The sequence below is a fragment of the Chrysemys picta genome, chromosome 1 (assembly GCF_011386835.1).
Source record: "Chrysemys picta bellii isolate R12L10 chromosome 1, ASM1138683v2, whole genome shotgun sequence".
NCBI classification, from domain to species: domain Eukaryota; kingdom Metazoa; phylum Chordata; order Testudines; family Emydidae; genus Chrysemys; species Chrysemys picta.
The window spans coordinates 310,995,845-311,023,125 of NC_088791.1; the positions used below are offsets into that span (position 1 = coordinate 310,995,845).

Genomic DNA, 27,281 nt, shown 5'->3' on the forward strand with positions numbered 1-27,281 from the left:
GGTTCAAATCAAGTCTCTGGAATACATCCCCAGCTGGGATGGGTCATTCAGTCCTTTGTTCAGAGCTTCAGTTTGTAGCAAAGTCCCTCCAGAGGTAAGAAGCAGGATTGAAGACAAGATGGAGATCAGGCATCAGCCTTATATAGTCTTTTCCAGGTGTAAGATCACCTCTTTGTTCTTACTGTGGAAAATTACAGCAAAATGGAGTCTGGAGTCACATGGGCCAGTCCCTGCATACTTTGCTGAGGTACAAGGCGTATCTGCCTTCTCTCAATGGGTCCATTGTATAGCTGATGGTCCTTAATGGGCCATCAAGCAGGCTAGGCAGAGCTAATCTCAGCTTGTCTGGGATGTCACCCAGAAGCATAGCATAAGTTTGCCATACAGACAGTATAGAGCCAATATTCATAACTTCGACTACAAAACTGATACATATAGACAGCATAATCGTAACCAGTAAACCATAACCTTGTCCTAGACACCCCATTTGACCCCCTTTATACAAGATTTGGGTGCCACTACAGGACCTTGGTTGCAACAATGATCTATATGTTCCCAGTTTATGTCAATAACGTCACACAGGGAGAAGGTTAAGGTGTGACTTGATTACAGTCTACAGGTATCTGTGTGGGGAACAAACATTTAATAATGGATTCTTCAGTCTAGCAGAGAAAGCCAGTGTGAACTAATGGCTGGAAGCTGGAGCTAGACAAATTCAGATGGGAAATAAGGCATAACTTTTTTAATGGAGAGAGTAATTAACCGTTGGAGCAATTTATCCAGGGTGGTGATGAATTCTCAATCGCTGAGAATTTTTAAATCAAGACTGCAGGGGTGTTGGAAGTAGGGGGGCTGGGGTTGCGGGAGTACTCCCTGTCTTAAAGTGGTTTCCAACATATATAGGGCTTACAGTTTTGTTCAATGGCATTCAGCACCCCCTACTATAAAAATTGTTCCAATGCCACTGCAAGATTGGATTTTTTCTAAAAGATCTGCTCTAGGAATTATTTTGGGGAAGTCTGACCTCCTGTATTGCACAGGCCAGAGACTACATGGGCATAATAATCCCATCTGGGATTGTAATCTATGAATCAAAACTAGGTCTCCCACATGACATACAGCAGGGTACTACAACCAGACCACTGAACAGGCTGGCTCTTGCTGGCTTTAATGTGATGATAGTTGACAGCAGCATTACTGAAAGCACACACAAATGGCTATATTTTATTGTGCTTATGGATTCATCTGTAGAGGATGGATAATGCTCCTGAGAATTTGAGGATTCCTCATATTTGTACTAGGATCTCCCTCATGCGTTATGCAATAGTAATGTTTCTTAGTGATGGGCAGAGGTGAATTAAGGCCAAATGGGAGCTGGTGCATTTAAAACCTCAGGCTTCTTCCCTCCAAGGGACACCTTTTATTGCCCACCCCCAGCAGGTTGTTCCTCAACATCTGCCCCCCACCACCACCCGACTTATCTTCTCACTCCTGGATCTTTGATCTTACTCTCAGGTGAGACAATCCTACTCACTCCACCTTAGCAATCAGCCAGTCTGCTATAATTTAATTTAATTTAAAATTTAATTTAATCTACTACTATACCTTTGACTCACTGTTCCATCCAGTCTCCCTCTGACCATGGGGACTGGATCCTGCTTTAATCCATCCCGCCAAAGGGAAAATCTGAAAAGATCTATAGATATGGTTTGGATAAGCATCTGAAAGTTCAGATGCTTGTTGAAACTTTTGGGAGCTCCTTCCACCTCCCTCGGTCTATAACCTCAGGGTGCAGAAGAGGAGGGCAGTTATCGCAAGAAAAGCCACTAAGGAAGTTGGTGCAAGTTCAAGTAGTTCACAATCTCCAGTTGTCTTTCTCAGTACCCACTCCTGGTTTATAGATTCTACAGCCTTACCTTCCTGCAAGTGCTTAATTGGTAATGAAAGAGGTTCTGGGGCTCAAACAATTTAACATTCATTACTGATGCAGCAAGCCCAAAGGTGCTGGAGCTATAAACTGCCAAGCCTAGAGGTGCCGGGGCTCACTTTGGCACAAATTAAGCACTGCTTCCTGCACAACAGTCCTGCAATCAACCTCTTCCAACCCCAAATATGCCACTGAGGCCTAGCTGTATTGCAGCCACTATGTTGGGCCTGGCTACCACAGATTCCAAAGGGAATCCTTTGGCGAGTATGTACTGAGGAAGGATGATCCAGTGGTTAGAGTGGTAGCATCAGAGACAGAAGATCAGCATTTGAGTCACTATCTTCTAGAGACTTCCTATATGACCTTGGGCAAGTTACTTAACTGTTCTTTACCTCAGTTCCTGGTCTATAAAAGGAGGATAATATACACACTTCTGAGGGAATAAATATATTGAAAAAATTGTGAGGTGTTCAGCTATGATAGTAATGGGGCCCACAATGGAGCAGGCAGCTATCACAGGTCTTGGGGAGGAAGGAAGCAGTGGAAGCAAGGAATAAGGGCAGGACCTTCTCCCAGCCATTCTGAACTCAGAAGAAAAGATTTGGTTCAGTTCAAATGATTGCTGAATGTTTCATGCAGTGTTGTAGCCATGTTGGTCCTAGGATATGAGAGAGACAAAGTGGGTGAGGTAATATCTTTTATTGGATCAACTTCTGTTTCTCTTACCAACAGAAGTTGGTCCAATTATAGATATTACCTCACCCACTTTGTCTCAGCTGAATATTTCAGCTTTTTCAGCTGGTTGGTTTGTTTAGTCACTCAAGATCCCAAACATATACTCTGCTGTGTAGTATCAATTAAGCTTTCAAAAGCTAAATGAGGAAAAAAAGCTAGGTAAAAAAAATAAAAGCACTTAAAAATCTCTACCCCACTCTAGAGTTACCACCTTTGAAAGCAAAAAAACTGGCACTCCTCTGTAAAGGGGTGACAACTCACTGCCACAGTGCCTCCTGCTGGTCATCCAGGGAATTAGCTCACCAGCCTCCAGAGCACCCTCTGCAGGCCAGTGTCTTACCTTGCTGCTGGCACCTCATGTCCCTCCCAAGCCTCTTTTCTCAGGGTTCTGCCCCCTGCAGAACCCCACAGTCTCATTGGGTCTCCCCTCCCCAGGGAACCCCCCAAACCCCTATCCCCACCTTGCCTCAGTCTCTGGCTACTGCCAGTCACCATCTAGCCCCCACTCACTGGGGCAGACTGCAGTATAATTGCCACTCATTATCAGCAAGGAAGGTTTGGACCTTCTGCCTCCCCTTGGGCCACCCCTCTGCAACCCCAGTACCTTCTCCAGCCTTGAGCAAGGCCTGCAGCCTGGGGGTTTTCCAGGTCAGAGCTCCCCAGCTTGCTGCACTTTAGAGACCCTGCTCAGCAGCCAGGCCCATCCCTCTCAACATCTAGAGAGAGAAACTACCAGCTCTTGGCTCACTGGCCTTTTATAGGGCCAGCTGTGGCCTGATTGGGGCATGGCCCAGCTGCAGCTGTTTCCCCAATCAGCAAGCCTTTAACTCACAGCCCCAGCCCTCTCCCAGGGCTGGCTTTAACCCTTTCCAAGCCAGAGCGGGTGACCATCCCGCTACACCCTCCCACAAGGCAAGCTCTCAGCAATCCCAACCACAAGGGAACTCCGCAACCCCTCTCCTCTTCAACAGCTACTAGTATCTAGAGAGATAACACATATAGATAAGATTGATAACATTATTTTCTTACTTAAACTCTGGAAATAGGAACACTGCAGCATCTTTAGTGGGACACAAACTTTTAACATTAGATATCTTAATGCAGGGGTTCCCAAACTTGGTTCGTGGCTTGTTCAGGGTAAGCCCCGGCAGGCCGCGAGACACTTTGTTTACCTGAGCGTCCGCAAATACGGCTGCTTGCAGCTCCCAGTGGCTGCGGTTTGCTGTTCCTGGCCAATGGGAGCTGCGGGAAGCGGTGGCCTGGCCCCCTCCCGGGGCTTACCCTGAACAAGCTGCGAACCAAGTTTGGGAATCCCTGTCCTAGTGTATTGTGATAATAGTGCAAATCTTTAGACCCAAGAAAAAAATGGCAGATTAAATTATTTTTCTGGCAACTGGCAAATCCATTAAAAATCCATTAAAAAAAACATCCAGGCTGGTCAAATACCAGCCACGTGGTAACCCTACCCCACCCCCAGTTAAACGAATGTCAGCACTCTTAAAAGGTCTGGGCTTAAATTCTGTTTGGATTTCCTTTTGTTTAAGAATTATGCTGCTTTAAAACTCAACGGAGAGGGTGGGGGGAGAGGGAGTAAATGGTTCAGATTGTTATTTTAAAAACTGAAGTGCAGAACTGTGCCTGTAATGTTTTTTAAAGCTGAAATCTATCAGAATGTTCCAGTCAGAGCTACAGTCCTCTCTCTATGTACACACATACTCTATACCTTCCTTCTGTAAATCAAACACAGAGCAGTTTGAAAGTGCAAATCATATATTTCACAGATTTACCAGAGGGATCATTTTAATCAGCTTTGAGCCCACTAATGCTGAAGAAACCTTTCAAGCACTGCTGCTGTTTTCATCTTCATGCAGCCAGTGCAAAAGCCAGACTGAACACCATGCTTCTGATAGTCCAGCGCTGGAAGAGATTCGTCTCAGTAGGTAATTGTACAGTTGTCAGCTGCTTTTGTTGTGCTTGTAATGTAAGTGTGGGTGAACACAGAAATAATAAGATCAATGTTTTTGAGCAGAAAGTCAGTTGGTATTCAGTAAATCTTTAATCCGCTACTAGCTATAAGCTGTAGGTTGTAGGCCTCATCTTTTACTAGGCACCAGAATACAGATAGTTTTAAATTTTAGATATACAAAATGATAGCGTTGGTTTTTGTTTTTCATTTTCTGTTTAAAGTGTTAGCTTTTTAGAAAGCAAGATCATAGCTTCTTGTACCTTAGTCTGACAAATATGAGAGCAGTTAATGAATTCCACAGGAATGGATACATTGCAGTAAGAAAAAAATAGCAGTTGTGTGCTGGAATATTAATAGAGAGATAGTATGAGCCAAGGATATTTTTAGCCTCAGCCAATATTAATAAAGCGAAACAAGGCACAGAAAGAAACATTATTGCTCATCTCTTTTAAAGATTAGTTCTTTCTGGCGTTGTTTTGGGGAAATATCTGACAAGTATGTTTTCAAATATTTCTCTTTATTCAGCCTATTAGATCTATTCTATGCATGTTATTTATTAATTTTACCTCCATGACTCATAAATGACAGGAATAACTAACTAGCTAACTGTAATAGGCATTATTGATCTGTGATATTATTTAGAGACACATTCTGATACCCTCACTCACCTAGAACAGTATCTTATTTGAAATCAGTGGAACTACTCGAAATACTCTATGAATAAGGGCTTCAGAATCCTGGCTCTTAATGATTTGAAATGTGATGACATAAGAGGTATGGATTTATTTTAGGGCTGTCAATTAATTGCAGTTAACTCAAGCAATTAACACAAAACAAATTAACTAGATTAAAAAATAGTCATGATTAATCACAGTTTTAATCCACTGTTAAACAATAATAGAATACCAGTTTTAAATTTATTATACCTATCTAATAGAACTGGAAGGGACCCTGAAAGGTCATCGAGTCCAGCCCCCTGCCTTCACTAGCAGGACCAAGTAGTGATTTTGCTTCAGATCCCTAGGTGGCCCCCTTAAGGATTGAACTCACAACCCTAGGTTTAGCAGGCCAATGCTCAAACCACTGAGCTATATTATAAATATTTTGAATATTTGTCTATATTTTCAAATATATTGATTTCAGTTACAACACAGAATACAAAGTGTACAGGGCTCACTTAATATTATTATTTTTGTGAAAGTGCAATCTACAAGTCGAAGCATGAAGGGGCATAATAATATTTAGCATATCTGGCACGTAAATACCTTGAAACGCCGGCTACAACAGTGCCATCTGAATGCTTGTTCTCACTTTCAGGTGACATTGTAAATAAGAAGTGGGCAGCAGCATCTGTAAATTTGTTTTAGTGATTGGTTGAACATGAAATAGTACTGAGTGGACTTGTAGGCTCAATTTTTAAATTTTTTTTTTGAGTGCAGTTATGTGAAAAAAAATTCTACATTTGTAAGTTGCACTTTTATTCTAAAGAGATTGCACTACAATACTTGTATGAGGTGAATTGAAAAATATTATTTTTTTATCTTTTATACAGTGCAAATATTTTAATAAAAAATAATAATATAAAGTGAGCACTGTACACATTTTATTTTGTGTTGTAATTGAAATCAACATATCTGAAAATGTAGAAAAAAATCCAAAAATATTTACAATACATTTAAATTGGTATTCTATTATTGGTTAACAGTGCAATTAAAACTGATTAATCATGACTATTTTTTTAATCTCGCAATTAATTGAGATTTTTTTTAATAGTTTGGCAGCCCTAATTTATTTACATGTTTTTGATCAATCTAATAAAACTCTGAAACTCCAACTAGTAAAAGGGAAGGAAGAAAGACTTTAAAGCATGGAGTTTGAAAAGTATATAGTTGCTGTTATAAATTAGTGAGTATACTGTGAATGGGAGGATGCCTAGAGCGTAAAATTTAGAGCAGAATGATCTCCTATGGACAAAAGCCACTACCGTCTAGGATAAGGCTCGGGTGGGTGTGAGGGGTACACAGCTTGCTTTTTATTTTGCTTTAGCAACACAGTCTTCATCTGTCACATGTTTAGTTGTCATATAGGTGCTCTATGTATGTGTGTGAAGATATGAAGGATCAGAGTATATCTTTTGTTAAATTTGAATTTCAGAGAAATATTGAACATTTTCTGTATGCAACTTTATTCTAATCTTTACGCAACATGACTTATGTCTCAAACCTAAAATTGGCAGGCCAAAGTAATTAAAAATACATGAACTGAGTAACGAGCAAAGATAATTTAAAATATTTTAAAAGACGAAAACTAGGAAAGATGAAAACTAGGAATGAGTTAGGGGAGAAGCAAAGTCAAGAAAAACACTCACTCCAAAGAATTGTAAATACTGTGGGAACTTCAAGCGGTTTGAGGTTAGATGGGGACATACAATAATAGCAGTTCTGTAAGATGCAGTTGAGCTATACTATGGGTGGAAATATTAATCAGTGTTGTAGCCCAGTGCATTTTTATGGTCTCTTCAGAAACAATGTCCTATGTATCCTGAAAGCCACCCTACCTGTTCTCTTTCCAATGTGCCTTTTATTTGTTTGTGTGGTATTCAAAGAAAATATTTCAAGGCAAAGTTTTTGATTGGGCCTTATAGGACATCCTACAATCTTGGGCATTATAGGACACCGTACAATCATGGGCACTTAAAGCATTTACTAAGTCAGTGGGAACTGAGGGCCCACAGAACTCCCAGAAGGTGCTACACAATTTGTGCAGTTAGGCTCTATGGGTCAGATTCTCTGCCACAATAAGTATTTGTTACTCAAGATTGTTTAACACTTGTTTTTGTGTGTGATTTTTTTTGTCAATGTCTGTTGAACTCAAAAACACTTGGGCAATAATATTACTTTATTAAAGGTTCCTCTCCCCCACAACACTTTTTCAGTTTTGAACACAATCCACAGCTCAGACCTCCAAGAAGTCCTCTAACAAAACCAGGGAAGATGAGATTTGACATTCATGATATTTCTAATGTAAAATGCAAAGTAGAAAAAATATTATAAAGAAACACAAAAGGGCACAAATTCAATTTTTCCCCCTTTGTATGTTTCCTTTAAGTCTAGGTATCCTGATGTGTCACTTGATAGCACCACTGTATTCATGGAATCTGCAAAATAATAGAATTGCAGTTCTAAATCAGAGTGCACTTAGGGCCTGACATAGCATCGTTGATGTCAGTGGGAGTTTTACTGTTGACTTGAATGGGAGCAGGTTCCGGCCCTAAATTGAGTTGTGTGACATGACATGATATATCATGAGGTATATGGGAGTAACAAGGATATGACCTCTTTTTTTTTCTTTTAAAGTATGATATAGCCAGAAAAGTGACTGTAAAAATGGCAACACTTTATTCACCAGATTGGCTCTCTGTGGGCATGTCTTCACTACCCGCCGGATTGGCGGGTAGCAATCGATCTATTGGGGATCGACTTATCGCGTCTAGTGAAGATGCGATAAAATCGATCCCCGATGGCTCTGCTGTCGACTCCGGAAATCACCGCAGCAAGAGGCGGAAGCGGAGTTGACGGCGGCGCAGCAGCGGTCGACTCGCCGCCGTCCTCACAGCCAGGTAAGTCGACCTAAAATATGCAACTTCTGCTACGCTATTCACGTAGCTGAAGTTGCGTAACTTAGGTTGACCTCCCCCCGCCCCCTGTAGTGTAGACCTAGCCTGTGTATCTCTGAGCCATAGCTGCTCACTTTACTGACACAGGGAAGTTTTTACCGCTGTTTTAGCAATGGAGAGCCAATACAGCTATGGAGGAATAAGCTGGATTCTATTCCTTGTGCCTCATCAACAAAATTGCCAGGTTTTGATTGAGGAATCTTTGTTACTAATGATGATCTAGGAAAGAACATAACTTGATTTCCAGATCCCAGGTTGAATTTGCATGTTGAGCAGTTGGAAAAATAATCTTCTGGTGTAAACGGAGCAAATTGGATATGGAATCTGTGACAGAGTGGGATATATTTATATGAAATTGTAAACTGTATTTTTTATTAGGACCACCATTTTGTATTATATATTGAACACATGTCTAACCTTTCCCAAAGCAAGCCTATTGTGATCAAGTATCAGGGATAGCCGTGTTAGTCTATATCCACAAAAACAAGGAGTCCGGTGGCACCTTAAAGACTAACAGATTTATTTGGGCATAAGCTTTTGTGGGTAAAATACCTCACTTCTTCAGATGCATGGAGTGAAAATTACAGATGCAGGCATTATATAATGACACAACCTATATATAATTATATATCATTATATAATGCCTGCATCTGTGCTTTTCACTCCATGCATCTGAAGAAGTGGGTTTTTTACCCACGAAAGCTTATGCCCAAATAAATCTGTTAGTCTTTAAGGTGCCACCGGACTCCTTGTTGTTTTCCTATTGTAATGTAGTCCAGCCAGCTTCCCTGCCTAGGAAAGACTCCTTGAAGGACTAACACTGAGAAGCCATCACAGAACAATCTGGAGCCATCACCTTTGATTTTCTCAACTGCTGGCCCAACCCCATGGAACAATGTTTATTCTACACAGAGGCCTCAGGGTGGCTGGTGGATCTGCAGCTTTTCAGCCACGTCATGTGGCAAAAAGAGACAAACTGTATTTAAGAGGGTGCTTTTCTGAGCAGGGGCGACTGCACATTGCCTCATGTAAGAAGGACAGGCTTGAGAGAGAGCCTGGAGGAGAGACTCTTCCTAGCCTGTAATGCTGACAAACCTCAGACTCCTAGACGTGGTGATTCATAGATTCATAGATTCTAGGACTGAAAGCGACCTTGAGAGGTCATCGAGTCCAGTCCCCTGCCCTCATGGCAGGACCAAATACTGTCTAGACCATCCCTGATAGACATTTATCTAACCTACTCTTAAATATCTCCGGAGATGGTGAGATCAGACTAGGGAAGGGTACATCCCAAGGCTTTTATTTTGCAAAGATTTGTACATTTCTGTTGATTTTTAAGAGTGAAGTGACTGTAGTTAAGAAATTCCATACTAAACCTGTGTTCCACCATGTTGCCTCCGAAGGGGTTAAGCTAGAAGCCAGTGTGTCCACAGCTGTGTCCACAGGTGAAACTCTGAGGGACCATTGGTAGCAAATAGGGGGTTTGGGAGGTCTGAGGCGCTGGTTTTGGGGACTAGGGCAGCTGAACTGCAGAGTCCCAGGACCCAAAGAAGGGCTCAGACAAGAAGTCTGAATTTGGAGGTGTTCCCTAGAAACCCAAAGTTAGAAATAGTGACTAGACACCAATCTAGTTGACTTGAAAGCATGTCTGATCCAGTGTTTGAATCTATTTACAACAGACTGGTGACCCTCTAGAGCGGGATTGGGCCAGGTTGTAACAATCTGTAAAGAAGATTAAACATGGACCCCCAAAATGTTACTGTTCAGAATATAACTGCACTATAAATCCAGCCACTCTAGCTACCTAGGTTTTTATATGGCACCTGTGACTGTAATCTATGTTGATCATCGCTGAATTGATTCTTTCTAGTTGATTAGTGCAGTTCCTAAACATTGCTGAAACACAGGTGGTGTTTCAAAACACTGGGGATAGAACATAAAGGGGAAGATTCTGGCTGTTAATCAGCTGACATTTAGATCAACTCTGAATACATTCTGTTACAAAAATGCTTTTGTTTACATTTTGTGGATCTCTTCTGTTTCTGGTATATTCTGGTAAAGTAGCTAGTTTCTAAATTCTGTCACCCCTCTGCTAAGTGGCAGTAGATTTCAGGGCCTTGCAGGTTGGTTTCATGTTGGAGGAGAAATCAGTGATGCCGAATTTGGGTATTTTCTTACTGTAACTTGTGTTACATGCCATGCCAGCTGACTTGGGCTCACATGGCTAAGGAGCTGTTTAATTGAGGTGTAGAGGTACGGGCTCAGGCTGGAGCCCGGGCTCTAGGACCCTGTGAGGTGGGAGAGTGGGACTAACAACAATTTTTGCGATAAGCGGAGGACTTATCAGTTGGAAGTGACAGAGGACAAGAAAGACCTGGGTGTATTGTTTGTTCACAGGATGACTATGAGCTGCCAGTGTGATGTGACTGTGAAAAAGACAAATGCAGTCCTAGGATATATCAGGTGAGATCTCATCTGGAATACTGTGTGCAGTTCTGGTCTTCCATGTTTAAGAAGGATGAATTCAAGCTGGAACAGGTGCAGAGGAGGGCTACTAGGATGATCAGAGGAATGGAAAACCTATCTTATGAGAGGAAACTCAAAGAGCTTGGCTTGTTTAGCCTAACCAAAAGAAAGCTGAGGGGAGACATGATTGCTCTCTATAAATACATCAAAGGGATAAATACTAAGGAGGGGAAGGAGTTATTTAAGTTAAGTGCCAATGCTGGCACAAGAATTAATGGATATAAACTGGCCATCACCAAGTTTAGGCTTGAAATTAGGCAAAGTTTCTAACCATCAGAGGAGTGAAGTTCTGGAACAGCCTTCCAAGGGAGCAGTGGGAGGAAAAAAAAACCTAACTGACCTCAAGTCTGAGCTTGATAAGTTTATGGAGGGGGTGGTATGATGGGACTGCCTATGACTGCATGTAGCCAATCTGCGACTGCTAGCAGCAAATATCCCCAACGGCCAGTGATGGGACACCAGATGGGGAGAATTTGCCTGGGATGGAAAATAGCAGTATTAACTCATTCATCCATTCCTCACAAACCAGTGCAGGACTTCTTGCTTCAGCATAGTCTATACTCTTTTCTCCAGTCTAGTTTTAGATGCCTCAAGTGCAGGGCCGGCGCTTCCACTAGCGACCCTAGGCGGTCGCCTAGGGCGGCAGGATTTGGGGGGGGCGGCATTTTGCCGCCCTCGGTGGAAATTCGGCGCGGGGGGGGTCCTTCCGCTCCGGGTCTTCGGCGGAAATTCGGCGGCAGGTCCTTCACTCGCTCCGGGACCCGCCGCCGAAGTACCCCGAAGACGTGGAGCGAAAGGACCCCCGCTGCCGAATGCTCAGAGGAGGAGCGCTGCCGCCTAGGGCGGCAAAAATCCTGGCGCCGCTCCTGCTCAAGTGATAGAACTTCTGCCCCCTCCTTTAGGAGGCTGTTCCAAACCTATTCGATTTCATCATTTACACATTTTTTCCCTAATATTTAGCCTAATTTTTTGACTGATTCCCCATTAGCCCTAGGTAGATAAACCCCTGCCTCAGAAAATCTGCAATCTTTCAGACTTAAGTACTTGTTGACAGTTGTCATAAGCACCTTCCAAATGAATAATATTTTTGGTTAAGCTATTTCTTTAGTTATTTTAATGAATCCCTGAAACTGCTTAATGATTTTGGTTGCTCTTTGAATTCCCAGTAATTTCTTTTTTCTGGGGAGTTGTTCAGAGTTAAAGACTATTCTAATTGTATCATTGGAGCCATGTAGAGAAAAGCTAAAACTTCCCTGTTACATGAAGGCATAACATGGTGTATACAGGTCGAAATTGCATTGGTATTTTGGCCACTATATTGCATTGTATCTCTTATACTACCACCACTAGACCTGTTAGCATTACTTTCCCTCATTAAATCTATGGTTTTGTTTTTTTCCCCTCATATACATTACCATCTAGGTTAAATCTTATTTGGCAACTTTCCATTTTAAGTCCATCTGTAATGTTTCTCTGGTCTTACCTTGTGTTGAAAATAACATCTATTTTAAGCCTTGCTCCAGCAACTGACTCAATGGGGGTGGACCCACATTATTTACCATGGTACTCATCTCTTCTAGATCAGTAATTAAATGGTTAAGAATTTTAGGCTGATCACATATCCAGGTGGCAGCCTAATGGACACCTTACCATAATTTGAAATATTGACCCTTATCATTGTTGTCTGTGTTGCCTTTCAGGCATTTTGCATCCCATGTAATAGGGATCATAGCCAAACCAATTTGGATTAATTTGTAAACAAAGATTTCATGAAAAACTTCATCTAATTTCCCCCCAACTACATTAAGTTTCCTTCATCCGGTAATATTGTAATTCTGTCCAAAGAAGTGAGCACATTTATATGAATAATTTAACTTTTATTGAGTTCACTTATTTTACAGGAATCTGAGAGTGCATGTCTGACAATAGAAATTGCAGCTTTGAGCTTTCATTTATAACTGTGCTGTTTTGGTATCTTCACAGTTGCAATAGCACAATGTTATTTTAAATCAGTTTATGGGGAAGTGGGACTTGAACTTCTGTGTTTTCTGTTTATATAAATAAGATCTTAGATTGTCCTCTGTTATGTCAGTTTTCTGCTGACAGAAAAAATGATTTTTGAATCTTACTGAAATAAAATTAGTAACAACAGTTGGGGCATCCTACAGAGGCACTGGTGTGGACGTCTTTGGTGGACATGATGCTAATTTGGTTGCTATGTTTTGTTGCTTTGGACTTTTTAAAAACAGTGCTAATAGTACTCTGGCTCAGCCCGAGCTGTAAACCAGACAGTAGTTACTCTTCTCTCTAATAAATATTTTTTTACTTAAATTATGGAGCTCCTCCCCTCACAGTGAAGACTCATGCAAAATAGGTGAGGGAGAATTATGCAGTTAAATGCTTGAAATATTTTTAAAAATATATAAGCTCTATTTTTGGTATGTGTTGGATTTATAAGGTAATAAAACTAAAAATGGGACATTAGCAGCCTGTACAATAGAGCACAAGAAGTGTTGTATATGCTGCATCGTAGTGTTACTGGATTTGTGGACACTTTCCTCTTTCTAGGGCTGTCGATTAATTGCAGTTAACTCACACGATTAAATAAAAAAAAATTAATCGCAATTAAAAAAAATTAATCACGATTAATTGCAGTTTTAATCACACTATTAATAGAATGCCAATTAAAATTTATTAAATATTTTAGATTAAATATAAGGTGGATAGAAAGCTGGCTAGATCGTCGGGCTCAACAGGTAGTGATCAACGGCTCGATGTCTAGTTGGCAGCCGGTATCAAGTGGAGTGCCCCAGGGGTTGGTCCTAGGGTCGGTTTTGTTCAACATCTTTATTAATGATCTGGATGATGGGATGGATTGCACCCTGAGCAAGTTCGCAGATGACACTAAGCTGGGGGGAGAGGTAGATACGCTGGAGGGTAGGGGTAGGGTCCAGAGTGACCTAGACAAATTGGGGGATTGGGCCAAAAGAAATCTGATGAGGTTCAAGAAGGACAAGTGCAGAGTCCTGCACTTAGGACGGAAGAATCCCATGCACTGCTACAGGCTGGGGACCGACTGGCTAAGCGGCTGTTCTACAGAAAAGGACCTGGGGATCACAGTGGATGAGAAGTTGGATATGAGTCAACAGTGTGCCCTTGTTGCCAAGAAGGCTAACGGCATATTGGGCTGCATTAGTAGGAGCATTGCCAGCAGACTGAGGGAAATGATTATTCCCTTCTATTTGGCACTGGTGAGGCCACATCTGGAGTATTACTTCCAGTTTGGGGCCCCCCACTACAGAAAGGATGTGGACGAAATTGGAAAAAGTCCTGCGAAGGACAACGAAAAATGATTAGGGTGCTGGGGCACATGATTTATGAGGAGAGGTTGAGGGAACAGGGCTTGTTTAGTCTGCAGAAGAGAAGAGTGAGCGGGGAATTTGATAGCAACCTTCAACTGCCTGAAGGGGGGTTCCAAAGAGGATGGAGCTAGGCTGTTCTCAGTGGTGGCAGATGACAGAACAAGGAGTAATGGTTTCAAGTTGCAGTGCGGGCGGTCTAGTTTGGATATTAGGAAAAACTATTTCACTGGTGGTGAAGCACTGGAATGGGTTACCTCAGGAGGTGGTGGAATCTCCATCCTTTGAGGTTTTTAGGTCCCAGCTTGACATGGCCCTGACTGGGATGATTTAGCTGTGCTGTAATTAAAATCAAAGTGTATATTATTTTTATTACAAATATTTGCACCATAAAAATTATAAAAGAAATCACCTCATACAAGTACTGTAATGCAATCTTTTTGTAGATATTTTTGTTATATAACTATACTCAAAACCAAAACCAATGTAAAACGTCAGAGCCTACAAGTCCACTCAGTCCTACTTCTTGTTCAGCCAATCTCTAAGACAAACAACTTTGTTTACATTTACAGGAGATAATGCTGCCTGCTTCTTGTTTACAATGTCACCAGAAAGTGAGAACAGGCATTTGCATGACACTTTTGTAGCCAGCACTGCAAGGTATTTTCGTGCCAGATATGCTAAACATATGTATGCCCCTTCATGCTTTGGCCACCATTCCAGAGGACATGCTTCCATGCTGATGACGCTTGTTAAAAAAAAAGTGTTAATTAAATTTGTGACCGAACTCCTTGGGGGAGAATCGTATGTCCCCTGCTCTGTTTTACCCACATTTTGCCATGTATTTCATGTTACAGCAGTCTCGGATGATGACCCAACACACGTTTTTCATTTTAAGAACACTTTCATTGCAGATTTGACAAAACGCAAAGAAGGTTCCAATGTGAGATTTCTAAACATAGCTACAGCACTCGACCCAAGGTTTAAGAATCTGAAGTGCCTTCCAAAATCTGAGCGGGACAAGGTGTGGAGCATGCTTTCAGAAATCTTAAAAGAGCAACACTCCGTTGCAGAAACTACAGAAACTGAACCACCAAAAAAGAAAATCAACCTTCTGCTGGTGGCATCTGACTCCGATGATGAAAATGAGCTTGCGTCAGTTTGCTCTGCTTTGGATTGTTGTCGAGTAGAACCTGTCATCAGGATAGACACATGTTCCCTGGAATAGTGGTTGAAGCATGAAGGGACATATGAATCTTTAGCGCATCTGGCATGTACATATCTTGCGACACCGGCTACAATTCTGCCATGAGAACGCCTGTTCTCACTTTCAGGTGACAGTGTAAACAAGAAACAGGCAGCATTATCTCCTGGAAATGTAAACCAACTTGTTAGTCTGAGTGATTGGCTGAACAAGAAGTAGGGCTGAGTGGACTTGCATGCTCTACAGCTTGCATGCTCTACATGGTTTTATTTTTAAATGCAGTTTTTTTTTACATCATTCTACATTTTTAAGTCCTACTTTCATGGTAAAGAGATTGAACTACAGTATTTGTATTAGGTGAATTGAAAAATCCTATTCCTTTTGTTTTTTTTTACAGTGCAAGTACTTGTAATAAAAAATAAATATAAAGTGAACACTGTACACTTCGTATTCTGTACTGTAATTGAAATCAACATATTGTTTAACAGTGTGATTAATTGCCGTGACATTATACTCCATATTCTTTTGAAAAGATGCTTGTGGTAGGAATATGACATAACTAAGGTATGTTTTATGCAAGATAACTCTTGTAAGGTATCATTGGAAAGGTTATAATGTACTGAATATGATTATCCTATTTGTATGCATGTATCGTTTGTGTATCTGAAATTAGGAGTATTGACTATGTATCTATAGTTCAACTATGTTACTTTGGGTGACGCCCCCTGCTAACACTTCAGATACAACAATGAAAAAGCCAGACAGTGCTGATGGCCCATTGGCAAGAGACAATGGACTGCAAAAGAGCTTAGTTTTCCTGTGAACATGTGGGTCAGTCTGTGAAGAATGTCTCTAGGGGCCCTACAGAGGCATGTGACCATGTCACCTGATACTGGATCCCATCTTAAATTCTGTACTTTTCCATGAGAAGCTGAGGGATGTGTGTGTCAAACTAGGAAACAAAGGACTCTCGTCTTATGCAAATCCTATTTAAGGGTGGGGAGTGAGGTAATCCTGGTTGTGAGTTCTCCCCTGCTACTCCACCCAAGATGACTGCTGGAAACAACTAAGACTGAACTGGGGGAAAGAACCGGACACAGGCTGGAATGGTGTCTGGCCTGTGAAGAAGATTATTAAAACCACATTTAGAGTGAGAACTTACATGTAACCAGTTTCTTTAGTATATTAAGCGTAGTTTGTGTGTTTGATTTCATCTGATTAGTAATCTGCTTTGTTCTGTTTGTTACCCCTTTTACCACTTAAAATTTGCCTTTTATAGGTAATAAAATTTGTTTTGTTTATTAAACCCAGTTTCTGTAATTTCTAGCGGGGGGGGGGGGGGGGGAGAAATGTGCACACCTCTCTCCACATTGAGGGAGGGGGTGAATTTCATATAATTTTGGGTTTGTACCCCAAATGGAATTGGATAGCTGGGTGCTGTGGCAGGCCCCTTAAGCTGAGCCTTCTCAGAGCGGATCTCTGTCTCTCTGTGGAGCTGGGTGTGGCCCCACCTGTGTGCTTGGCTGGAAAAGGCTGGGGAGCCCAGCCCAGCAAGACCAGGTAAAAGGGGGCCCAGGCTGGCAGAATAGGCTGACTCAGTGGCGTCCCAGCACACTAGGTGACATCCCAAGGGGTCCAACCCGTGACAATTGCGATTAATTTTTTTAATTGCTTGGCAGCCCTACTCCTTTAATTAATAGTTTGAGGAATGTGCTCTGAATGGGAATGAAGATGACTTCAAGAAAGACTGAATATTTAATCACTGACATATACTGAACTGTATTTTTAGCAAAAATGCTTCTCAGCTCTTTTCTGATTATTTATTAGTGTGTGCTGTAAGCAGCCTCAGATGCATACATGTGCTTAATGACTGCAATTTCATTACTACGAATTTTGTTTGAGTATTGATTATCTCAACTATTCAAGTTAATAAATAACATCTTTTTGCACTAAAATTAATACCAGTGTTGGGGTCTTTCACCAGGACCTCAATATTAGCTTCTACTGAGATGCATTAGGTTGTTAGCATTCCAGTCTTCCAGAGGTAGGCTTCAGCTACCTGCATTTGGCCTCCTGAGTGGATCAACTAGCCCTTAATATTCTCACTTTCTTTCTCTTTAAGGAGTTTTAATTGCCCTGAAACCAAATCAGAAAAATCTATACATGTATAATTTGAAATGGGTTTGAGGTATTTTTTTTTTTTAAAACCAAAAACTAGAGGGGACCAGTGGAGTATACTTCCCTAGGCCTTTGCTGAAAATAACTGCCGTTGGATGCAGCTTGCTCCATTCCAAAATCCTAAAAATATTCCTCAAAAGCACCTTTGAGCCAAGGGTAAATTCCATCACAGGCAAGGAAATCAGCCCAACCTTTTTTTGAATTTGCTGTGGAAAAGTTAACAAGAGGCTCTTCCCCTCCTCCCCAGTTAGAAATTACAGAAACCGGGTTTAATAAACAAAACAAATTTTATTACCTATAAAAGGGAGATTTTAAGTGGTAAAAGAGGTAACAAACAGAACAAAGCAGATTACTAGGAACCTCCTCTAGCACATCATTGGAGACAGTACTGGATGTCCAGTTCCATTTGTAATTTGCAGTGTTGTTGTAGCCATGCTGGTTCCAGGATATGAGAGAGACAAGGTGGGTGAGATGGGCCAACTTCTGTTGGTTGAAAGAGACAAATTTTAAAGCTTCACAGAGCTCTTCATCAGGTCTGGAAAGGGTAACCAGAGTATCACAGGTAATACAAGGTGGGAGAGATGGTTAAGCATAAGAGGTTCACATATGTTGCAAGAAACCACTTAAAATGAAGGGGGAAATTAACACCTCTGCAGTGATAGGATGAAAGGAGGGTTAGTAGGTTACAAATTGTAATGAGCCAAAAAAATAGTGTCTCTGTTGAGAAAATGATAAAAGACAAAAACACCCTATGAGCCATGGGCGAACACTTTTCACAAAGCAGTTACTCTGCATCTGACCTATCAGTCCTCATCCTCAAAGGAAACCTACATAACACCTTCATAAGATGAGCTTGGGAACTTAAATTCATACCTCTGCTAGATACTAAAAACCATGGTCTAAGAGACACTGGCCTTCTGGCTCATTACAGCAATTTGTAGTATTTGTAAAATGTGACTATCCTGGAAATAATCTACTTAATTAACTATATTATTCATACACAGCTGCTTTATGGCACTGATATTTATAAAGAAAAAGGGAGTAAAATGATACTGTTTGAAATGAAACGAACTATTTCAAGTGTGACAGCTTGAAAATACAGGATCCCAATCATCAGAATTTTCAGAAGATTTTTTCCCCACAGGTCAGGTATGTACAGCTTCTTTTCTGTCCCAAAATGGCCCAGAATCTGCAAGTGAAAAAACATGCTGAACGTTTAGTCTAATTTATTATTTATTTATATTATCATAGTGCCTAGGCACCTCAGTCATGGAGCAAGACTCAATTGTGCTAGGGCTGTAAAAAGAACAAAAAGACAGTCCCTATCCACAAAGAGCTTATGATGCCCCAAAATTTGATTAACACAGAGTTAATGTTGCCCAGGGGTGTCCAGTGGAACTCCCGAATGTCGAGAATGGCTAAGCTTAAATCTCTGAAAACCAAGAAATACAATGTTAAGGTACACGCCACCCCTGCACCTGGACTCTGCCCCTTAGAGCTGGCAGTAATCATTGGAAATGGTTTGGTACGAGTGGTATAATAGATAGATGTGAGAAAGTTTTAAGAGAAGACGCCATTGTATGTGTTGTGCACCACAGATTTGAATTCCAGCAGTTATCTGCATGCACTCCAACTGCCTTCACTGTATGGAATACGGAAAGGCTTTGTGGGAGTAGTTTGGCAGATCTGTTAGTGTGATGTGTTGAAAGGTGCATGTGTGCCTCATTTCGGCACAGAATTTTGTCAGTTTTGGCCATGGAGGTGTAGGAGGGCATCCTTTTGCCGTGGAGATTGTCAGTTTACTGGTGTACATGACTGTGGTCTTGCGGTTTAGTGAGGAGTAAGTGAAAGCAATGTCTCAGAAGGCATCTTCTAGGCCAAGGTGAAGGGGAGATGATTTTGAGCAAGTCTGGGGTGATTTGTGGGGATAGGCTCCACAGTTGAATGTAGGTCAGTGTAGTTAGCTCCTTTTTTGTTATGCCTGACTTAAACCTGAGTTTCACCTTAGGCAAAGAGAAGTTATTAGCCTTTTTCCTACGAAGCTCATATGCTGTATTCCCAGTGTTCTGTAGCATCTGTATGGGTAGTGCAGAGATAAAATTCTTAGACCACTTCTCCATTGATGTCTGCTTCTTGGAGCAGCTAGTCCTGGAACCACAAGCGGAGAGGCAATTCTTGATTTAGTTCTAAGTGGTGCACAGGATCTGGTCCAAGAGGTGAATATAACTGAACTGGTTGGTAATAGCAACCATAATATAATTAAATATAACATCCTTATAAGGGTTTGGGATGGGGGCATGCCAAAAAAATCCACCACAGCAGCATTTAACTTCAAAAAGGGCAACCACACAAAAAATGAGGAAGCTAGTTAAACAGAAATTAAATGGAACAGCCATGAGGGTGAAATGCCTATAAACTGCACGGAGACTATTTAGAAACACCACAATAGAGGCTCAAGTTACATGTATACCCGAAATAAAAAAACACACACAAAGAGGACCAAAAAATGCCACCATGGGTAGACAGTAGAATAAAAGAGGCTGTTAGAGACAAAAGGACATCCTTTCAACATTGTAAGTTAAATCTTAGTGAGGGAAAATAGAAAGGAGCATGAAATCTGGAAGGTTAAGTGTAAAAGTATAAGGTAGGCCAAGAAAGAATTTGAAAAGCAACTAGCTAAGGACACAAAAACTAACTTTTTTTATTTTATTTTATTTTATTTTTGCTGTAAGTACATCAGAAGCAGGAAGCCTGCCAAAGAATCAGGCTACGTCTACACTACCTGCCTGATGAATTGGCGGATAGAAATCGATCTCTCGGGGATCGAATTATCGCGTCTCATCGGGACGCGACAGTCGATCCCCGAATTGACGCTTGTACTCCACCAGTGCAGGTAGGAGTAAGCGCCATCGACGGGGGGAGCCGCGGAGGTCGATTTGCCGCTGTCCTCACAGCGGGGGTAAGTCGGCTCGGATATGTCAAATTCAGCTATGCTATTCACGTATCTGAATTTGCGTATCTGAAATCGAACCCCCCCGTAGTGAGGACGTAGCTTTAGTGGGATTACTCTGTCACGTATCAGGGGGTAGCCGTGTTAGTCTGTATCCACAAAAACAACAAGGAGGTCCGGTGGCATCTTAAAGACTAACAGATTTATTTGGGCATAAGCTTTTTTTTACCCACAAAAGCTTATGCCCAAATAAATTTGTTAGTCTTTAAGGTGCCACTGGACTCCTTCTTGTTTTAGTGGAACTACTGGATGATGAAGGTGCTAAAGGAGCACTCCAGGAAGTCAAAGCTGTTGCTGAGAAGCAAAATGAATTCTTTGCATTGGTTTCACTGCAGAGGATGTGAGGGAGATTCCCAATCCTGAGCAATTCTTTTATATGACAAAGCTGGGCAACTGAATAGAGGAGATTTTGGAACAAGTCGATAAACTAAACAGTAATAAGTCACCTGGACCAAATAATATTCACCCAAGAGTTCTGAAAGAGCTCAATTATGAAATTGCAGACCTGCTAACCGTGGTATGTAACCTACTGCTTAAATCAGCCTCTGTACCAGATGACTGGTGGATAGCTAATGCAACAATGATTTTTAAAAATAGCTCCAGAGGCGATCCTGGCAATTACAGGCCAGTAACCCTAACTTCAGTACCAGGCAAATTAGTTGAAACTATATTAAAGAACAGAATTATCAGAAACATACATGAACATAACATGTTTGGGAAAGTGCCAACACAGCTTTTGGCGAGGCATGATTTCCCTTTGCAATCTAGAGAATGTCAACAAACGTGGATGAGGGTGATCTAGTGGATCTAGATCTTGGACTTTCAGAAGGCCTGTGACAAGGTCCCTTACCAAAGGCTCTTAAGCAAAATAAGCAGTCATGGGATAAGCGTGAAGGTCCTCTCATGGATCAATAACTGGTTAAAAGATAGGAAACAAAATGGTCAGTTTTCCCAGTGGAAGAGGGGTAAATAGTGGGGTCCCTCAAGGATCTGTACGGGGACCAGTGCTGTTCAACATATTCATAAATGATCTGCAGAAATGGGTAAGCAACGAGGTGGCCAGATTTGTAGCTGATACAAAATTACTCAAGGCAGTTAGGTTCAAAGCTAACTGAAAAGAATTACAAAGGGATCTCACAAAACTAGCAGCATTGTCAAATTAGGCATTCCTGTGTCTTTCTTCCCTGATCTGGGGGAATCTGGTAGGTGTTGTGACGTTGTGCAGTCTATATGGTTTTATAAAAACTTGATAATAAGTTAATATAATGTAACTGAGATAGTTTTAGAGAAAATACGGTAATAAGTGAATGTAAGTAACTGGGATATGCCTCATGCAAAAGGTCTCTTGTAAGGTATCATTACAAAGCTTATAATCTACCGAGTGTGATCATCTGATTTGTATAAATGTACCACTCTTGTATCTAAAACTAGAAATATAAAATGTAACTCTGAGGGCCTATTGTAATTGTGTAAAGTGTGGACCATTAATGATGGTTTGGAATCTTGATGACTCCCATTGTCTGCAGGTGGCTGTATTTACCTGTGAGTCTTCCTGTATATGTGTGTGCTGGCAAGTGAGTAATGAAGTCTTGCAGTGACATGTGATCATGTCACCTGAACTGGAATCCATCTTTAACCTGGTGCTTTTCCAGTGAGGGGGGGTGGAAACCCAGAGAGACAAAGAGTTCCCGCCTTATGCAAAAGATATATAAAGGGGGGGAAGAGAACAGAGGGAGGGAGAAGCCATCATGAAGAATCCCCTAGCTACCACCTGAGCTGCAACAAGAGCTGTACCAGGAGAAAGAATTGTGCCCAGGCCTGGAAGGTGTCCAGTCTGAGAAAAACTTACTGAAACATCTCTGAGGGTGAGGAAATTATCTGTAGTCAGTTTGATTAGGCATAGATTTGCGCATTTTATTTTATTTTGCTTGGTGACTTACTTTGTTCTGTCTGTTACTACTTTGAACCACTTAAATCCTACTGTCTGTATTTAATAAAATCACTTTTTATTTAATATTTACTCAGAGTATGTATTAATACCTGGGGGAGCAAACAACTGTGCATATCTCTCTATCAGTGTTATAGAGGGCGAACAATTTCTGAGTTTGCCCTGCATAAGCTTTATGCAGGGTAAAACGGATTTATCTGGGTTTAGACCCCATTGGGAGTTGGGCATCTGAGTGCTAAAGACAAGCGCACTTCTGTGAGCTGTTTTTAGGTAAACTTGCAGCTTTGGGACAGGAGATTCAGATCCTGGGTCTGTGTCTGGAGCCAGACGGGAGTGTCTGGCTCAGCAAGACAGGGTGCTGGAGTCCTGAGCTGGCAGGGAAAACAGGAGCAGGGGTAGTCTTTGCACATCGGGTGGCAGCTCCCAAGGGGGTTTCTGTGATCCAACCCGTCACAGGTGTTTTCAGAGCATGCCTACCAGATTAGACCTCCCACTCAAAGGAGTCGGGGGCAGGCAGGCTGGGAATTTTGGGGTGTATGTGTGGCCAGAATATCCAGGGGCTAGGGCACTCACCTGGAAAGTGGGAAACCCAGATTCAAATCTCTGTTCTGTCTGATTTGGAGCAGATTTCCCATGTCACAGGAAACTGCCCTAACCACTTGGGTATTCTGGGATTGGTCTCTCTCAGTCCCTCCTGCTGGAGCTGTTCCACTGTGTATGAAATAGGTATTGGGCCAGACAGAGAATAACTGTATGGGTGAGTGGTTATGGCACTCACCTTGAATAGGGGAGTGTCCCATTCAAGTTGCTGCTCCAACAAATAATGAAATTGTGTATACAAAGTGAAAGAACTTCATCAGGCGAGATTGAGAGACCTCCCCACCAGCATCAGAATATCCAATAGCCTGTTAGGGCATTCTTCTGACTAGTGAGAGACCTGGATTCAAGTCCCTTCTATAAATCAGGCAGAGCAGGAATTTGAATCTGGGTCTACTACATCCCTAACCACTGGGCTGTTGGCTATAATTGCATGTGTGGGTGGGGTGTGGGGGGGTGGGGTGGAGGGCTGTTGGCTACGAGTGTGTGTAACAACTTAAGACACACAGACATGTATACATCCCGTAGTTTTGCTATAAATCAGGTTTGAGGTGTGACAGAACAAATGAATGAATTTTTGCCATACATATTTTTTTTTGTCTTATCTGTAGTTAATACACAGAGATTCACAAGAATTCTTTCGGAAATACAGCTATCATGTGAAATGTTTCTGTAATTACAGGTCAAGATGGTAAAACCTTTTTCAAGTTTCAAAATTGTAAAATTAAGCTAAGGGCTACGGATGTTGATTATGAAGCTCAGAGCATAAAGCGGGTGGTGGTTCATTTTTGTTTTGAATCTGATTTGAGTTTGAATCTTAACCTTATTCATATTCATCAGCCCAGTTTACAGAATCCTCATCTTTACAATTCAGCCATGATCCTCTGAAAACTTATGGGCATGCTTCATTTCATGCCTCATGAATAGTCCCGTTGACAGAACAACATATCACTGGATGGACTACTCACATATCTAAAGCAAATTGTGGGGAAGTTTTTGCAGGATCAAGGCATAAATGGGGCCTTACCAAAATTCATTGAAGTCAGTGAGTATCTTTCCATTGACTTAAGTGGGCGTTGGTCAGGCTCACAATGCTCAAGCTGGCATGTGTTGAAAGGCATAGACTCTTCACCAGGAAGCCAAGGTGTCTCAGAAATAACTTCTCACTGTCTGGCAAAGAATCTTTTATCTAGAATGGCTGGTTTGACTGACAGAGCTACATAGTGTCGCTGACATTGTGACTGTTTGTACCTTACCTGTAATTTTTCTATCGTTGTGTGCTTGGAAACCTTTCTCTTTTATGAGAGCTGAACTTGCTCTTATTGAAGTCAGTGACCTCGCCTCTCTTCGTGAATTTAAGCTTCCAACAGTTTAGCTGCATGAGTGCTAGTCTATATAAGGCTATGGGACCCTTTGGAGAACCAGGTTGAACTGACAGTTGTAATCAGAGAAATGGGGGGGAAAAACAGCCCAGTGCAGACTCAATGAAATTTGTAAAATGGGGATAGTAACCCCCACCTTTGTGAAAATGCTTTCAGATTCTGGTGCTTCAGGCACTATATAGGTGAAACATTATTTGGATGGTAATATGTGATATAAAATACTTTGTACACTTGTATCACTTTCCACCTAAGGATCCCAAAGCACATTGCAAACATTAAACCTCACAACCTTCCTGCCAGAGAGATGGGTGTGGTGACATCATTTTTTTTTGTAAGAAAGGGGGGAACTGTGGCACCTGAGGGTCAGTTACTTTCTGACATCAGAGGAAATCGGTAGCAAGAGATGAGCACAGAACCCAGGTGTTCTGACACTCACTCCTTTGATCCAGGCCCAGGACCCTCCTTCCCCTCATATTTGTGTTCTTCCTAAAACTAGAATGACCATATTTCCCAAAGGGAAAACGGGACACCCTGTGGGGCTGGCCCGAACTCTCCCCTGCCCGTGCGGGGCTGGTATCGCCGCTCGTCCCCACGCACGTCCCTCTGCACCGCACCCCACTTTTTTTTTTGACAAAACTGATCAAGTCTGCAAGACAAACCGGACAGATGCTCACTTTTGCCCCGCAAAAAAGTTAGGACGGCCGGGACAGGGCTTAAAAAGGGATGGCCTGGCCAGAACGGGAGATATGGTCACCCTATCTAAAGTGAATGAACGGCACCAGGAAGCATATACTTGGGAAGCCCTCTCTGACAAGAAACCCGCTGCTGCAGCCTCTTCCCAGGACATCGCCTTAGGTTATCCTCCTTTCCACTGGTGCTTGTGAGCGCTTTTTCCACTGGCGCTTGCATTATTCATCATCAGCCATTGCTTTGGCTAAACACCAGGGAGGAAACTCCTAAAGGCAAGATCGCTTCAGTCTACCATACCCTCACCCCTTTAATCCCCAGGGTGTTTTGTTTTACAGAGGTTCCCGTTGCCAGGGACAATCCCAGCTCATGTACTCTCACTCACATCTATCCGCGTACTCATTAAAATAACCCCGCCCCGCCCCCCAAATACCCCACCCCGTAAGGCACCATCATGTGCAGGGGCTCTGGGGACCGGCAAAGGCTGCTGCGGACAGGTGGGTGGGTTTAACCGGCTGTGATGGGCAGGGAGGGGTGTCTCCTTTTGTTGCTGTTACTGTGTTTATGCTTAGCGGCCTCGGCGAGAGCACGGCAGGGTCTGCGCCTCCCTCGCTCAGGCAGCAGCTTCCCTCGCTGTGCTGCGGCTCTGCACACACAGGGCTGGGACACGGGGGAGTGCAACACCCGGCCTGCTGCAGCTACTCCGGAGCCAGGAGCTGGCGGCCGCCAGAGGCAGCGGCTGCAGCCCAGCGGGGCCAGAGAGCTGCATGGGGGGGCTCAGTGCCCAGTGCAGCATCTCCCTGCCCCTGCTCTGAGTCTCTCCCGCGCTGCTCGCTGACTCGGGCTCTCTCTGCTGCTGTTCCCTGCAGGACCCGTTTGTTCCCCCTCGGGCTATAAGAAGGCGGATGATGAGATGTCCGGAGCCACGTCCTCAGCGGATCAGGCGGAGGCAGCAGCCCGCACCATTTACCTGAACCAGCCCCAGCAGAGCAAGTTCCGCGACAACCGGGTCAGGTAAGAGCGCGCGGCCGCCTAGGGCAGGTGCCGCCCGCCTCCTCCACCCTGCCCTAGCACCTGCTGCTCCGCGCTAATCCCCAGCCCGCGAAAACCCTGCACGCTGCGAGTCCCTGTGTTACTGCTGCTGCCGCCGGCGCCTCTGGGGAGAGTGTTTTTGTTTTGCAGCCTGGGGCCGAGGCAATACCTCAGCCGGCTCTCTGCTGGTGAAGTTCTGCCTCTTGGACACCCATGTGTCGCAGTGTAGTCATGTCAGTAGCTGGCGTGCGGACTCAAGGTGGCTGCAGCCCCGGAAGGGAGTTGCAAGCAGAGGGAGAGACGAGTGAAAGGCAGGTCACTCGCAGGTCATGTACAATGGAATCACTTTTGTGGCACAAAAATGAGAGAGTCAGTTACAGGTGATAAACTCTTAGTCCCACAGTAGTGAGAGATAATTACAAGACTCTTTGGAGCAGGATTGTGAGAGCTAATCACAGGTGATATTTATACCCAAGGTTCTTGTTTGCAGCTCCAATGATGAAAGGCAATAGCGGGTGAGATGTAGAGATAGTAGGTCTAAATCAGATCTCACTTCTACTGATGTAAAATAGAAGCAACTCTGTTGGAGTTACTCAGGGGCAAAACCGGTGCAAGAGAGGTCAGAATTAGACCCACTGTTTGGAAGAGGCCTCGCAGAGTCTACATCTTTGCATTTTGTTACTGTTTTCAAAGACATACTAGATTTTTTTAAAATATGACATAATAGTAATAGGAAGTAATACAAGTTTAACCGGGCTAGCCAGTTATATATATGTTTGTGTGGGACATAAGCCCAAATAATTAAAAGATCATGGCCAATGAGTTATTGTGCATCTTTGAAGGAGATCAGTAGGAATTTGTTACAGTAATTGCTTAAAACGCTTTCTGTATTTTAAAAATCTTCCGTGGAAAAGATTAATACCTACCAGGCTATTGAGTTTGGCAACCTAAATACTATGTGTGAAATAGTGCATGTGAAGTTATGAGACATGGGCTAGTTTCAGAGTGGTTACTTGGGGGGATAGTAGGAATGGTGCTGAATATCAGAGACAGG

General features: G+C 42.5%; 1 protein-coding gene across 5 annotated transcripts in view; it reads left to right on the forward strand.

Moving 5' to 3' along the window:
- ATP8A2 (ATPase phospholipid transporting 8A2) overlaps positions 1-27,281 on the forward strand; it is a 631,188-nt gene that overhangs the window by 65,171 nt on the left and 538,736 nt on the right. For 2 of the 5 annotated variants that reach the window (XM_005286691.4, XM_065581436.1), the window contains exon 2: positions 26,065-26,209. In XM_005286691.4, coding sequence (XP_005286748.2) covers positions 26,065-26,209 — 145 coding nt within the window. Of the gene's footprint in view, positions 1-4,271; positions 4,603-25,613; positions 25,693-26,064; positions 26,210-27,281 lie in introns of those variants that run through there. The other 3 variants (XM_005286690.4, XM_042842871.2, XM_005286692.5) reach the window with 3 other exon arrangements.